At 49.7% G+C, this 14,090-nt stretch overlaps 1 protein-coding gene across 2 annotated transcripts; it reads right to left on the bottom strand.

Annotated features, from left to right (window-relative positions):
- LOC144192170 (OTU domain-containing protein 7A-like) lies at nucleotides 1-13,858 on the bottom strand. Of its 2 annotated transcripts, none has more exons than XM_077711242.1 (13): nucleotides 13,750-13,858; nucleotides 10,991-11,127; nucleotides 10,186-10,339; nucleotides 8,735-8,920; nucleotides 7,993-8,211; nucleotides 7,785-7,886; nucleotides 7,523-7,650; nucleotides 7,198-7,310; nucleotides 6,497-6,624; nucleotides 6,276-6,425; nucleotides 3,930-4,044; nucleotides 3,370-3,454; nucleotides 1-2,978 (listed from the first exon to the last, which is right to left on the bottom strand). In XM_077711242.1, exons 3-13 carry the CDS (start codon nucleotides 10,256-10,258, stop codon nucleotides 1,473-1,475), a joined length of 2,805 nt encoding a protein of 934 aa, XP_077567368.1. In that variant the 5' UTR covers nucleotides 10,259-10,339; nucleotides 10,991-11,127; nucleotides 13,750-13,858; the 3' UTR covers nucleotides 1-1,472. The 2 variants fall into 2 exon arrangements, with proteins under 2 accessions (XP_077567368.1, XP_077567369.1); XM_077711243.1 differs by having other exon boundaries at nucleotides 10,991-11,103; nucleotides 13,750-13,840.
- Between the last annotated feature and the right edge of the window lie 232 nt (nucleotides 13,859-14,090).

Below are 14,090 nucleotides of genomic sequence, written 5' to 3'. Positions count from 1 at the left end.
TATTTTGTAACAATAAACTATTATTTTGTTCATATATACATCTGTACCTAATGTGCAAATCAATAATTTAAAGTAGTGTAAAAGTCTTAAAGGAATACAAAAAATCATATCTTACAGTCCTAACATGGTGGGGACGCCATGAAGGGGGGGGGGGGGGGGGGCTCACGTACGAACCAAGATGAGAAAGAGGAGGAGCAAGAAGAGGAAGAGGGAGGAGCAACAGCGCAGTAGTAGACGGAAGCAAACGGCAGTGGACATCCTTGGCCAGGACGGCTGGCGGGACACACTTTTTTTAAAGACGGCATGGCACATTATCGGTAAACGGCATCACCGGAAAGACGGAAAGACGGAAGGACGGAAGGACGGGCAACACAAACACGCTTTTTTGTTGTTGTTTTTTTGCTCAGGCCCCGCCCCTCTCCTCCCCCGATTGGTTTAAAGCACTGATGATCCATCACAAAAGGCTTGAGGTGCTCTCATAGCAGCAAGTGCTTCTTCTTCTTCAGCCAGCCTCCTCCAAACGTGGAGAAAAAAAAAGAGGCGAGCGGTCACAAAGCGTGACGAGACGCCCGGGAACGGACGCCAGACGGACGGACCTACTACACGTGAAAAAACACACTGGTGACAAATGGGCGTGGGCTCTCGCTCGTGCTACCCGCCACTCTGGTCATCCCATCCAACGTCAATACTGCATATTTGGAAAAAAACGCCATTTTGGCATGGAAATTCCTTTAAAAAAAAAAAAGCCACTTTCCCGGACCAATAGACGTCCAATCCATTTGGACTGGGAATAACAGTCCGTCATGGTCTTGACAACTTTTGTAAGCGACGTACGCCGTGGCACTTTTGTAACTCAACGGTCTTAGCATTAGCACACGCTAAAGGTAAAAAGTGTGTATTTTTAGAGGAACTCTGACCAATTAGCCTGAAAATGAGCATATATGCCAAAATTAGAATGGTTTGGTATTGGAATATGTGGTCCACACCACACCAATGTTCCACGCTTGGCTTTTACAGTATCTGAAATATTATTGGTGCATAGACAAAAAAAGCGGGGGAGGGCGTAGCAGTGCGCCCATTTATTGCTTCCGAGGCTAATAGCGCTAATTCCGCCCGCTAATCCCCCTCTCACGTTCATTTGATTGCAAAAAAAGGGACGGGAGACGTTCCGGAGCGAGAGCCACCCGGCCGAGGTATTGCGTCCAAACTATTTCACCGCCCACGTGAGATTGAATTGGGTTTTTTTTTTATCTCCTACCATGAAAAATAAGGAGCGACTTTTACTTTAAAACAAGTAAAAGACAACATTGAAAGAGGGGGGAAGGAGAGAAAAAACAAAAAGAGAGACAGGCACACCCACACGCACAAAAAGAATGTGGCCAAAGCTGCTCACCGTTTGTTTCAAGCTTCCCTGGCAAAAAGGGAAAATGTGGGTGGGGGCAGGGCAGGGGAGGGGGCGGGACACACCACAACTAGGCGGGCCTTTGCCCTTGACCCTGGCCTTGCCCTTGACCCTGGCCCTGACCTTTCTCCCGCTCCCTGCGTTTAAGCTCCTCCCTGTAGCAGTAGGAGCAGTAGTGGTCCGTTTCGGGGCGGCCGTAGAAGGAGCACTCGTCCCTCTTGCAGCGGCGCTGCTGCTGCTGCTGAAAGCGGTAGGCGGGGCTCCCGCAGCCACGCCCCCGGCCCCGCTCCCGCCCCGCCCTTCCCTCGTCCTCCTCGCCCGACTCCAGGCGGTCCCGGACGTCCCCCGCGTGGAAGCCGTTGGTGAAGGTGTGCGACTTGGGCCGCTCCCCGGGGGCCCCGTACGCCAACGTCTCCAGGGTGCCGGCGGCGCGCACGCCCGACGGCCGGGCGGGGCTGTAGCTCTGCGACGACAGCGTGCGGTTCTGCTGCGGGTAGGTGGCGCAGGTCTTCAGGCCGCCCAGCGGGGCCTTGTAGGGCTCGGCGGGGGTCGACGCCCTCTGCAGGTGGATCACGCTGTGCCTCTGGACGGGAGGGGTGTGGCTGTAGTGGGCGGAGACGGGGACCGGGCGTTTGCCGCCCAGATTGGGGGAGCAGTGAGTGGCGGGAGGGCGGCTCACGGGCGGCGGCGTCGGGGGGGCCGGGAAGGAGAGGTGGTGGTGAGGAGGAAGAGGAGGAGGTACCGTGGGGACGGGGCTGTTCCTGCCTTTCCCCTTCAGGGTGTGGATTGGGGCCAGTGGGGCCGGAGAGACGCTCTCCGGGGGCAAACTGTCCTGGAGGACGCCCTGGTCTTGGGCCTTGTCGGCCTCCTTGTCCGCCTCCTTCCTCTTCTGCTCCTGCTCCTGGCTAAAGCGCTCCTGCGCGTTGCTCAGGTAGTAGCCAATCATCTCCTCGTGGAACTGGTGGCGGTGGCTGGTGAGCAGGAGCCCCCCGAAGATGAACTTGCGCTCGCCCTGCATGGCGGCCCGCAGGATGTTCAGGCTGAGCTTGACGTCCGTGCTGTATTTCCAATTCTCCAGGCTCTTGTCGCTGGCGCCGGCGGGGGCGGTCGGGGCCTTCCCGGCCGGGGGGGAGGGGCTGGTGGCCTTCTCCGAGGACGTGGAGCTGGCCGAGTGGCCCGACTCGTCTTTGTTGCCCCTGGCCGCCTTGGAGTCTTTCTTCCGGGGCTTTTCCGCGGCGTTGTCGCCGTTCCGAGCGGCGCCCGAGTTGGATTTGTTGATTTTTCCGTGGACCAGTCCGCCCAGGCCGCCCATGTTCTTCTTTAACTTGATACCCAGCGTTTTACTGAAGCTGCCCAGCTTGTTGGCCACCGAGTCGGCACGACTCTTGTCTTTGTCTTTGCGGTGCGCCGGCGGCTGTGGCTTGTCTTTGTCTTTGTCCTTGTCCTTTGCCACCTTGACCGCGTTGACGTTGGAATTGCTGCCGACGGACTCGCGGTCCGAGTCCACCGACTCGGCCAGGGAGCGCACGTCCTCGCCCGCCGAGGCCGTCGGCGACTCGGGCTGAGCCAGGGGAGCCTGGAACGCACGCCAACGCATCGTTAGGTCACATTTGGGACTACGACTACTAGACCACGGGCTGCTTTAACATCAACTCCATTTTAGATTTAGAGTTTTTTTTGAAATGGATAAAAAAATCCCTGAATATTCAGTGTTTTATAGATCTAAAACAATGTTTATTGTAGCTATGTTATATAATTTTAAATTTTACAAAATGATTTTATACTAAAAACACAATTGAAAACTGGAGTAAAAAATGACAATGATTGATTTGAAACGGGGAAAATCGGGAAATTTGATAAACATCATAGATTGAGGGCTTAAGTTTGTCCCCCAATGCATTATATACTTTGAATAAAAGCTATAAAAAGACTCGTTGTAGAGTGACTTAAACATTTCCAGGACTTACCCTTGTTTCAGATGGAATTCGGATCCATGTGACATTCATGTAGTTGTGCAACAGGTTCAATTTGGCCTCCAGTGACAAGATCAGGCTGCAACGGAAAAAATACACCAGGTCAAACTTTAATAGTCAGACAGCAAAAGTCGCAAATATTTATCAATCGTTAAATTTAAACAGTCATTGAAATTAAAATTTGGTGGTGGTGAAATCTGCTCCCTCCCCCCCAAAAAATGTCATTATTTGGGTATATGTAACAAAAAAAATGTAACAAATTGGGATTGGATGATTTTGGGCCAAAAAGCGTTTGGTTTCAGCAGCCAAAAATAACATCAAATCAAAGAGGAGACAAATTCCCACTTGTGGGAAAATGGTTGAGGCAACAAGCTTCCTCCTATTCACATGCAACAATCTCAGATGGATTGTTTTGAAGGATAAACTCGAGCAGAATGTGGAACAGAAAGCCTGGCGTAAACTCCTCGCCATTTGTTTTCAGTGACCTGCGCGCCAGAGCGTTCGGATCTAAACGGAACCCATTAATGAACCTTGGAAAGCAGGAGGAGACTTACTTGGCCAACTTGGCGTTGTCGTTGTCGTCTCTGGTCCATTCCCACTCCCTGCCCGGGTCCACGGAAAAATGGATGGACAGCAACTTGTGCTCGGAGTCCGTCAAAGGGATTACGGCTGAAAGACATGGGGGAGAAGAAAAAGGCTGCTTTTAATCCAGTTCTTTTAATCCATTTATTAAAATAAAAGTAAATATTTTATCTTTGATGGTCCGGCCCACGTGAAATGGAGTTGACATTAATGTGGCCCGCAAGTCTGACACCTTGGCTTAACTGATTCTAAAAGATGTATAATCGGGTCCAAAATCGGAACACAACACATTTTTGTTAATAGGTTGAGGTCGTTATTGGCCTTTTATCTTTGCTTAAAGAAGAGGAGGAAATGTAGGTGATTTCTGCGAGCAAACCGAGCGCTCTTTGTGTTTCATGCAAAGTCAGCATGTCCACGTCACCAGGCGTGTGTAGAGTGTGTGTGTGTGTTGTCTTTTAGTCGCCGCCTAAGAAGCAACGACACTCGCCCATTTGAGGTGGGCAAAAGCCACATTTCCTCTTTTTATAAACAATTTGTGCCGTCTGGAAAATGTGAAATGTCCACCTTGTTCAAAGCACAGCTGCGCATTTCAAAAGGCTGACTTGTTCATTTCTAGAATACTACCTCTGACAATTTCTCCTTGCTTTGTTTTTTTACAACGGAACATTGGTGATTTAATTTGTGTCCCATTTATAGCGACACAACAACTAACAGTTCAATTTTCACTGCCATATTGCCACTGCGAACACTGTGGTGGTGATGTAGGTGGCCTTTTTGTGTAAAAACACAGTCTTTCCCAAGTTCTAATCAGAGCTGAAGGGCCCGTTTGGGGGTTCCCAAAGAAAACCCCAACTGGCTTTCGGACAAGTTCTGCAAATAGACTTTTCCAAAGCTTATTTTCACGCTCCTTTTCTCAATAGTCGGGACCTTCCTTGCTAAAAAAGGAGCAAGGACAGGATGTGTCTGCGCAATTAAGAGTCGGGTTACCGAGGGATGGAGCCGCCGCCGCCGGCTTTAATCCGCCGCAGAAAGAGCCAGTTGTTCCCCGGCGCTCGCCGACACCTGAACACACACACGGCCCACCGAGAGACCCCTCGGATGCTAAAAGAGCCAGTCTCCACCTGAGAGACCCTCACAGTGCTCCCACTGTCTGTCTCTCGGGGGAGGGGCTCAGTTTGTTTGGGGCGCCCGCCCCCCACGCGCTCGCGGGTGGGCTTTAGATGGGCTCTACCCTAATGGGCCACGGACGCTTCCCCTCGGATGACCTCTCCGACGGCTGCCGACCCATTTGACCTATCCGTACCGTCACCCCTTCTCAGACGGGGGCGTGGCTCTTTAATGCGACTCAAGAAAAGCGTTTTGCTCACATCCGCTAAGACGTTTCCTCCGACCAACCAGAACGAGTGTATTTGTGGACCCGTGCGCCCTCTAGTGGAGAAATGACTAAGGCTCCACACCCCCAAGACAAGCGTCTTCTCCACCCACCGAGTCATTGGCTTGACTACCCGGGCCGGTTGTCATGGAGATGTGCCGTGTTTGCCAATTAAAGGAACACGCGCCAGAATTCTGCCCACCTGGAGAATCAACAAACACTGGCCACGGCGGCAGTGTTTATTGGGCAAAACCAGACCAAAATGAGTCCACTGAGAAATGGGGAAATGTCAATGGCTTTTTTGGGAATAATTGAACATACTGATATGGTCTCTTAGATGGACTACATCTGCAGACTTCTCTTTTCTATTGACCAGAAAAATGGTCATCGTGTGAAAAAAGTTCACATTTTGGAGGCTATCAAGTGTTTTCTTCAATTAAATAGCACCAATCATAAGAACAAACTCACATTCTGTTGTTTGAGCATGATTTCTTGTCATTTTCTGACTAAAAGGTGCACTTCAAATACCATAGTTTCACCCCGTCAAAAGAGCAAATCCAATGCACCATTGCAGTTCATAAAAACGTGTTCCTTTGACAATATCATAAAAGTTGTCAAAGTCCCCACAGTCAAAGGCTGACATTTCCCTTTGGCATATGATAAAGTTCCAATGGAAAGCGTCCACCTTGATTTATCCGGCCTTCCCTTAGCATTAGCGCTAAATAAATCACGGCGTGCGTGGTCCACTCCCAACTTGTGGCTGCCAACTGGCTTCTTTTAATAATGGATCAGGCACGCAACTCCATCCATTATTCACCTCCGGCGGGACGGAACCGACCACTTTTAATCTCACCGCCGAGTCGCCAGCCGCCCCTTCATTCCCAAGAAGACGCCGCGCCGCCCGAGCTTGATAAAACAGCACTGCAGTTTTTCCCGAAAGGCTCACCTTGTTCTCGCTGCTGGTCCCTCTGCTCCATGGACACCAGCGCCGAAAAGTGCGCCTGATCGTAAGCCAGCACCAGCGGGGAGCAGTGACATCGACTGGGGGGGACCTCCAGGGGCAAGTACAGGCCTCCGAAGGGGATGGGCGCAAACGCTGAAAACCAACGGCGGGAGGGTTAATAAGTACGGCGCTGGAGAGCGAGCGACCGACCCTCGTGGTCTCACCTTCGCCTCCCGAGTCTCTGAGCATGGTGTCGGCCACCACCACGATGGGCCTGCGCAGCACGTGGGCCAGCACAAACACGTGGAACTCCTCCAGACTCTCGTAGACGGGATCCTCTGAGTTATCCACCCTGCAGTTAGAAGAAGAAAAATATTTCCTGACTTGGTATAGGTAGTGAAAATAAAAATGGATATTAGCCAATCCCGTGATTTGAGCCCTTGGGGCGGGGCTTGACAACCTTTTGGACTGAGACAGAAACTCTTGGTAATGTTATTATTCTTTAACAGAGTGAGGGAGCACCACTAGATGGCGTACAATGACATGAGTCGGAACTAACGACCATTTCCAAAATCCACTGTAGTACAACTTATAAAGCATGTGAAAACATAGCATGGTCAATGACATGGTTGCACAGATGGACACATTTAAAGCCCAAATGAGTCATGAACAATTTAGATTCAACTACTCTTAGTGGAATAGGCGTCCAATATATATTTCCAAGGTTTTTGGAGGGGGTAAAGTCGCGAGTCAAAAGGAACATGTAGCCAATTCTATGGATGTCCTAAGCACACTGCATACACTTGTATGGGTACAATGCAGACTTTTTGTTGGTAAGTGAGCACAGGGTCGATCAAGTCTGTACGGCGTAACGACAAGAGCGACTTGCAACTGAATCCAAGTGCACGAATGGAAGTGCACTCACCCTCCACTGGTGGCGGCGTTTTTGCTGAGGTGCGTGCGAGGCTCGCTGGAGGCCAACTTGAGCAGCTCGTTCCACTCCCGCTCCCACTCCTCCTCCGTGTACACCAGGCCAGACTGCCAAAGAAACCCAAGATATTTACAAGGGAATTCTAAATGAAAATGTCAACATTTTCCAGTCGTCTCACCACTTTAAAAAGTGGAAAAAGTCTCAGAATTCATCAATGAAAGTATGCAAAGGTCTCATTTAAGATGACATACGTCTCCCGAGCCGTACCATAGCGCCCCTAACCCCAAGTCTGGCCCACTAAGGGTATGGTGGCGCTCACCTCTTTGTTCTGTTGGGTCTGCTGCCACCTCCACCTCCTCTTCAGGGCGTCCCTCTCGGCTCCGTTCTTCATCATGGTGTACAGGGACTTTCTCAGCATCAGGTCTCGATCGTGGAAGCCCCACATCCCTGCGGGGGGGAACAGACCAGGGTGACGTTACCATCGGCTCTTTCCAAAAGGAAAATTTAGTATTTGTAGAGCACCACAGCAAACGATGGAATTCAAAAAGCGTTCCGTCACATATGAAGCGTGGCTGACGTACCTAAAGAAGCGGCGTGCAGGAGGCAGTTCCCGTCCCCGGTGGTGGCCAGAGGAAGCAGCTTCTTACAGCTGGTGCACATGGTGGACCACCAGTTCAGACGACCTGCGCAAAAACATAGTTTTCCTTTTTTTTTGTTGGGACTTACTTGTTGTTAAACACTTAAATGTCCCCTGCACATTTTGTGTCCAAACCCAATTAGTGGACTGACCAGCTTGCTCCAGAGCCATCATGGTGGACTGCTCGATGAGGTCCCTCTCGATAAAAGTCCGAAAGTCTTCGCTGTACACGCTGAGGTCGGGCAGCTGGAAGGTGTAGATGGGCATTTCCAGCGGGAACTGCTCCTTGCTACACTCGTTGGCCACTTGGAGGCGCGCCAGCGACACGATGGCCGAGCTGGCGTGCGAGATGCCGCGGGACAGACGCTTCTCTGCGGGGGGACCAAACACAACAACAAACTCTATATAATCCACTATAGCCTCTATACGGCACCCCGGCAAGGCAAGGCATTTTCTAGCATGCCGAGAATGTCCGTATGTATGCCTGCGGGAGTCGTGAAAAAAAAAAAAACGTTGAAAACTCCCACGTAGACGCAGCCCGCCCGCCGACACAAATCGGAGCAGATGATCTGCACTTGTACTCTTTACAATATGGCCGACATTTGAAGGGTGGTTCTGGTGAAAACTCTGAATGAGCAAGATCGTTTCAGAGAAATAAAAATATAGAGTTCATATATCTTTGATTTGTCTCGCACGGAAGCCCTTTTGAAACCTATCAATTCAATGTATAGCACAGGTGTCAAAGTGGCGGCCCCGGGGGTCGAATCTGGCTCGCCGCATCATTCTATGTGGCCCGGGAAAGTCAATGAGTGCTGACTTTCTGTTTTAGGATCAAATTCAAATGAAGAGTATAGATGTATATTACATTTCCTGATTTTCCTCTCGTTAACCCACCTTGTCCATTGTCCTCCGGCTTCTGCGCGCCCGACCTGTCGATCTTGGCCACGTGGGTGGGCGTGTCTCGCGCCTCCGCCCGTTTGCCGTAGCGGCCCTCGTTGAAGACCCGCGGCAGGTTGGCCGTGTGGACCTGCCGCAGCTCTTCGTAATCGTTCAGGGCGGCGCTCAGGTCCCAGTTTTTACCTGCCACAAAGAGAGAAGCACGTCATAAAGGAGCACGCCAACACGCTGCTATTTCCAAACCAAATGATCCGAGTGTTCGTGTTCCCACAAAAGTGTTGTTTGTTCAACAAAAGCAAGCTTACTGTAAACAAGCAAAGTCTCAAAGGCTAAAAAGTGATGAGCAAGCATGAAATTGAAAAAAAACTCAATGTATAAAACACTGTCAAAAATGGAAACTCAACTATTGACAGCATTGCATTTTGTTGTGTGTTCCGTCTTTAACTCGAATAAAACAAAACGAGTCCCCCATGAAACAGTCATCAAAAGTGAAAGGTTGTTAGAACAATGCTGCTGGTGAAACGCATCCATTAAGTGTGATAGCAATATCCTGCCTGACACACCCATGACCACTTATTGTGAAGGAAATGAGCCCGTGTGTGTGTGTGTGTGTGTGTGTGTGTGTGTGTGTGTGTGTGTGTGTGTGTGTGTGTGTGTGTGTGTGTGTGTGTGTGTGCAAAATGGTTCATTCAACTCTAACTACTCCTGTGAAAAATAAAAAAATTCAATCAATATCTCTTCATAGAACAATGTCATGCCAATATGATGGAAGTGTAGATTCAAAAGAAGGGCACCGACTCATTGTTAAATTGTCAACGGACGTCCAAGACTTTGTTTGTGAGACTCCCTTATCGCTGGCCTGGACTACTTAGTCGCTCGGTCAGAGGAAAAAGACGTTTGTTGCTCTCTAAGTGGTCGAAACGAGTGGCCGTCCGGTGGTGGACTAACGCTTTCCTCCCTCATTTGAAATGGCGGTGGTCAGCAAATGCGAGTTAGCCACAGTCCTGAGCCACATATTGGCATCAACATGCTCTTTGGGGAATCTGGCCTCGGCGGATTATCTACCACTTAAAACATATCCGTGGACCGACATGTTCAAAATGGCGATACCGCCCGCGCCGACGGAACGCTGGTCCAGTGGAGTTCAAAACTGAATGACACAGTGAGTGATGGTTAGCTATCCGCTATTTCTATGGCGCTAGGTAACTGGACCCAATCCAGCACACTAACCACAGCCTACAATTCAGTTGCCTTGTGAACTTTTGCACTCGGTACGCTAAGAGGCACCGTGCGGCTAGCCCCGCCCTCCTCCCCGGGATCCGGTGAAGGGATACAAAGGCGTCTCGTGGGAACAATCTCATAAAAACATCACACACACACTCTCTAAATGAGCGAGCGCCCATCCCTTCCTTTTGACTTCCTCCCTTTTCCGTTAGCCTTTAGCTTACCTTCCAGCAGGTCTCTGGCCAGACCCGGTTCGGCCCCCGTGGAGCGAACAAAGTCCGACAGGACCGCGTCCATGTCCGGAGTGGCGTGATCATGGGTGCGCACGGCCCACGGTGCAGCGGAGGCCTTGGTGGACGCCAGCCTTCACCTTTTCATCTGATCACAAAAAAAGGAGGAAAAAGGCCGTGTGAGACAAGGACCAGGTCTAACCAGATCGAGCGCTGTCATCTCACTCGCGGTTGTCACGTTACGCCGATTCAAAGAGGAGAAAATCAGGAAATAGAATATAAATCGATACTCTTCATTTGAATTTGATCCTAAAACAGAAATTCATGATTGACTTTCCCAGGCCACACAAATTTGGCCCCCGGGGCGCCACTTTGACACATGTGCTTTAAGTGGTGTTGACGTCAAGAGTCCCTCCCACGTGTGGCGCAAGTGAGTAGTGAGTCAGAAACATCTGACGACGTGTTCCCGGCCGACGTCAAAGCGTGTAGGCACCCAGCGGCTTCCTTCCCATCTGGCCAAATCGTCAGAAAAATGTGTCCCGTCGGACCTAAATCTTTACGGACGTGACTGAAAGGGAAAACCTGAGCTTTCGCCAGAAATATTTGTCCCGTCGGACCTAAAGCTTGACGGACTGACGTGACTGAATGGGAAAACCTGAGCTATCGCCAAATTCACATTTTCAACCTCAAATGACACCGCTAACACTTTACACCAAGAAACGCGGGTTGTGTCGGTCAACTTTCCACAAAAAGGGAATTGAAATGACAGTAAGAAGATTGAATTCCATTGGAAACTTACTTTCTGTATTTGTGCTGAGGATGCATGGCGATCAGAGGACCGCGAGGGCGACGGTTCGAACCCGACTCAACTCCAGTCCATGGCTCGACGGGTCCAGGCGGAGAGGAAGACTGCTGCGGGGATGCAGAAAAGCGGGGCTGAAACACAATAAATAATAGCGGCGGCGGTCAGGCAACCCGAATTAAACCCGGCTCCGTTCGGTCAGTGTTTACGCAAACTGGAATCGGCGCTAAAGAACGTTGTGGCCATTCATGAAGGGCCACCCGACCTACCTACCTGTCTTCTTCCTCTTGTGGTCCTAATATATATATATTCATATAAAGTGAACAAGTGTGTTAAAAATGTGACCTTGCGGGGCGCCAACTAGCGTCTTTGTGCTGCTGCTGCCCACACTTCTTCACTAACTGCATTAAGTCATGTATTATTCACCGGTGGAGTCACAAAATCTCTCCATTTGCAATTATAGTCCTACCTCTACTTACGAATACCTCTAGCTGTGAATTTTCAGGTTACACACACGACACACGTAAAAGACTTAAAAGTAATACAAAGTGTACGGCTGGAGTCAAAACGTCAACAGGTTTGAACCAAAAACAGAGTTTCCGGCCAGCGGGACGAGCCAGACTGCGAGCCCTTCAAATGTCCACTTTTCCATCAGTGCAACTGAACCAAAACACCAAGCTTACAATTAAAGAGAAATAGTTTGACGTATTGAAAAACAAATGGTGACGAGCAATACAAACATGTTCGGAGAGGAAGTGGACAAAATTCAAGTGTGACTCATTTGCGTTTTATTTCCATCCATCATCCGATAAAGCGGCCATCTGGCACGGCCCACTATTTAATGACCTTTACGACATCAGCCAATGGCGGCGGCGGCGTAGCATCTCATTCCATTTGTCGTTGGTCAAAAGCTATCATCGAATTTGGACAAACAAACTTACTGCTACCACCAATCATTGATTCGTTTAAGGAGCATTTGATGAGATAGGCAAAGAGATCAGAGCCTTCATATAGTATACTTTACGTATCATCTTGGAGGAGCAACAATTGTTGATCTCCTGCTTTATTTAGTTGGTCCAAACTGAGAGAAAAACTAAAAGAGAAAGCTTCCACAAAGGCTTTTTTTCAGAGAGAAAATGGTTGCTTAGATGTGACCTCCTTTTCAGAGTAGAAGAAAATGACCTACAATGGCTCTTGGAGAATCTCAATTGAGCCAGCAACAATATTCTGTGCCAGCGTCTTTCTTCCATTCGATTTGGGGAACAAGAAAAAAAATATTGTCAAATTTGAATCTAAATGGTCATAAGGACTTTCCTCAAGTGGTGCCTGAATATAACTGCAGTTTACAATTCTCACAGCGTGAGCGAATGATAATGAAAGGATCTTAAAAATACTTGATCATAACCAACTCGGCCTTAAATATAAACAGAGACTATTGAAGATATTTGACGGAAGGACCAAGAAATAATAATCAGTTGTCAAAAGTCGGCCTGTTTGTGGCACAACGGTTTGATTAACACGCTGGCACTTGATTGATAAACTGCTAAAAACAAACTAGCCATAAAGGGATTCAAAAGTAACCAAACAAAAAGTACAAATACAAATTTAAACTTTGCAATCTTGACCTCATTACAGATGGAGGAATACCATCAAGATGGCCTTCCGACCTGGACAAAAACAGGGTCCACTCGCAGTTAAATGACAGGCCCTAATCAGACCGAGGACCCATTGGAGTCCAACTCGGAAGGTCTGGCCAGACCAGTGCAATTGTTGGCTAAGTTAAGAGCTGGCAAACCGACTCGCTTCAACGGCGACCGACCTCATCTCTCCAAGAAAATCTGGGAATCTGGCGCGGGTAACAGATGGGGTGCCAAGTGCCCTCTCTTCACCCAAGCACTCCGCGGGAGACGGCGTGGCACGCCGTGGCACGGCTTAGCCTGGCACCGGCAAACTCGCCTTGGCTTGGCGACCGTCCTAGCCCCCCCAAAAAAGAATCAGCTCGGGATGAATGGGATCCGAATGAAACAGAGGAGACATTTGCTACCTTCAGCCTCCATTGTTAAATGAATGAATGAAAAGCATCAATGTAAGAAAAAAAAGTGTCTTCGTCATACCTTGAGTATTCCTTGACGCGAGACAGCAGGCCATTGATCAAGTCAACCGACAAGCTTAACTATGTACTACTACTGTATCATATTCCCTATTTGTCTCGTTTCGAATGAAAATCATGTATGATTACGATGATCGTCTGGGTACGTAAAACGCCTGCCCCAGAAAAAAATGGATACATATTCAGTAGGCTAGGTGGGTTCAACGAGCTAATTGTCTACACTACAGGTTCCAAAACGCAGGCCGCCGTCCCGAAGAAAAAAAAAAACAACAACCGGCTATCACATGTACGCGTGTGTTACATATCGCCAAAGCATCATGGGAGTCTACGCGCACATGCATACGGACAGTTTTTTAACTCTTCCTCACCAGTTAGCGTCGAGGGGCGATAAAATGAGTAGCCTCGGGCGTTCGAGACGACACTCGGGGCTAAAAATAAATAAATAAAATCAAACGTTAGCGCCCGACGAAGTTGACCGAATCGTAGCCGGTCCGAGCACGTCGACAAATGAAGTAGGTGCACCTGTCCGCAGTGCTAACCTATTGTGCTCGGCGGCGAAGCCGGGCCTGTAAATGTTTGTGTGCGTGTTTACGCGTGTGTGTGAACCCGACCGCCCCCCAAACGCGACAACCCGGGGGTCTCTTACCGTTCCGGCGTCAGTCATTGCTCCCCATCGTCGCGTGTTCAGTCCACGGCTGTTGACGAACCGTTAATTCCTGGCAGGCTAGCCGTCTAACTCCCTCCTTCCTTCCCACCCTCCCTCTCTGTCTCTCTCTCTCACTCCCTCCCTCCCTCCCTCCCCCCTCCCGTTCCCCGTGTCTCTGTCTCTCTCTCTCTCGCACTCGCTCATCCCCATGTCATGTTCCTCCGCTGCAGCACCGATAAACCACGCCTCCTCCGGCTGTCGCGTGACGTCAGCGAGCGAGCGACCGGCCGGGCGATCGGCAGCAGGGGGCGCCTGCCCAAAAAACACCAGGAAGGACCCGA

The sequence above is a fragment of the Stigmatopora nigra genome, unplaced genomic scaffold (assembly GCF_051989575.1).
Source record: "Stigmatopora nigra isolate UIUO_SnigA unplaced genomic scaffold, RoL_Snig_1.1 HiC_scaffold_25, whole genome shotgun sequence".
Lineage (NCBI taxonomy): Eukaryota > Metazoa > Chordata > Actinopteri > Syngnathiformes > Syngnathidae > Stigmatopora > Stigmatopora nigra.
Note: the sequence above shows the minus strand (reverse complement) of the source record. Positions and strands in the feature narration are given on the sequence as shown.

Coding starts and splice junctions, on each gene's coding strand:
- LOC144192170 (XM_077711242.1), bottom strand. CDS start 10,258: ATGGACGCGGTCCTGTCGGACTTTGTTCGCTCCACGGGGGCCGAACCG. Junction 8,921..10,185: donor GGCCAGAGACCTGCTGGAAG/GTAAGCTAAAGG, acceptor TCTTTGTGGCAG/GTAAAAACTGGGACCTGAGC. Junction 7,887..7,992: donor GATGGCTCTGGAGCAAGCTG/GTCAGTCCACTA, acceptor GTTTTTGCGCAG/GTCGTCTGAACTGGTGGTCC.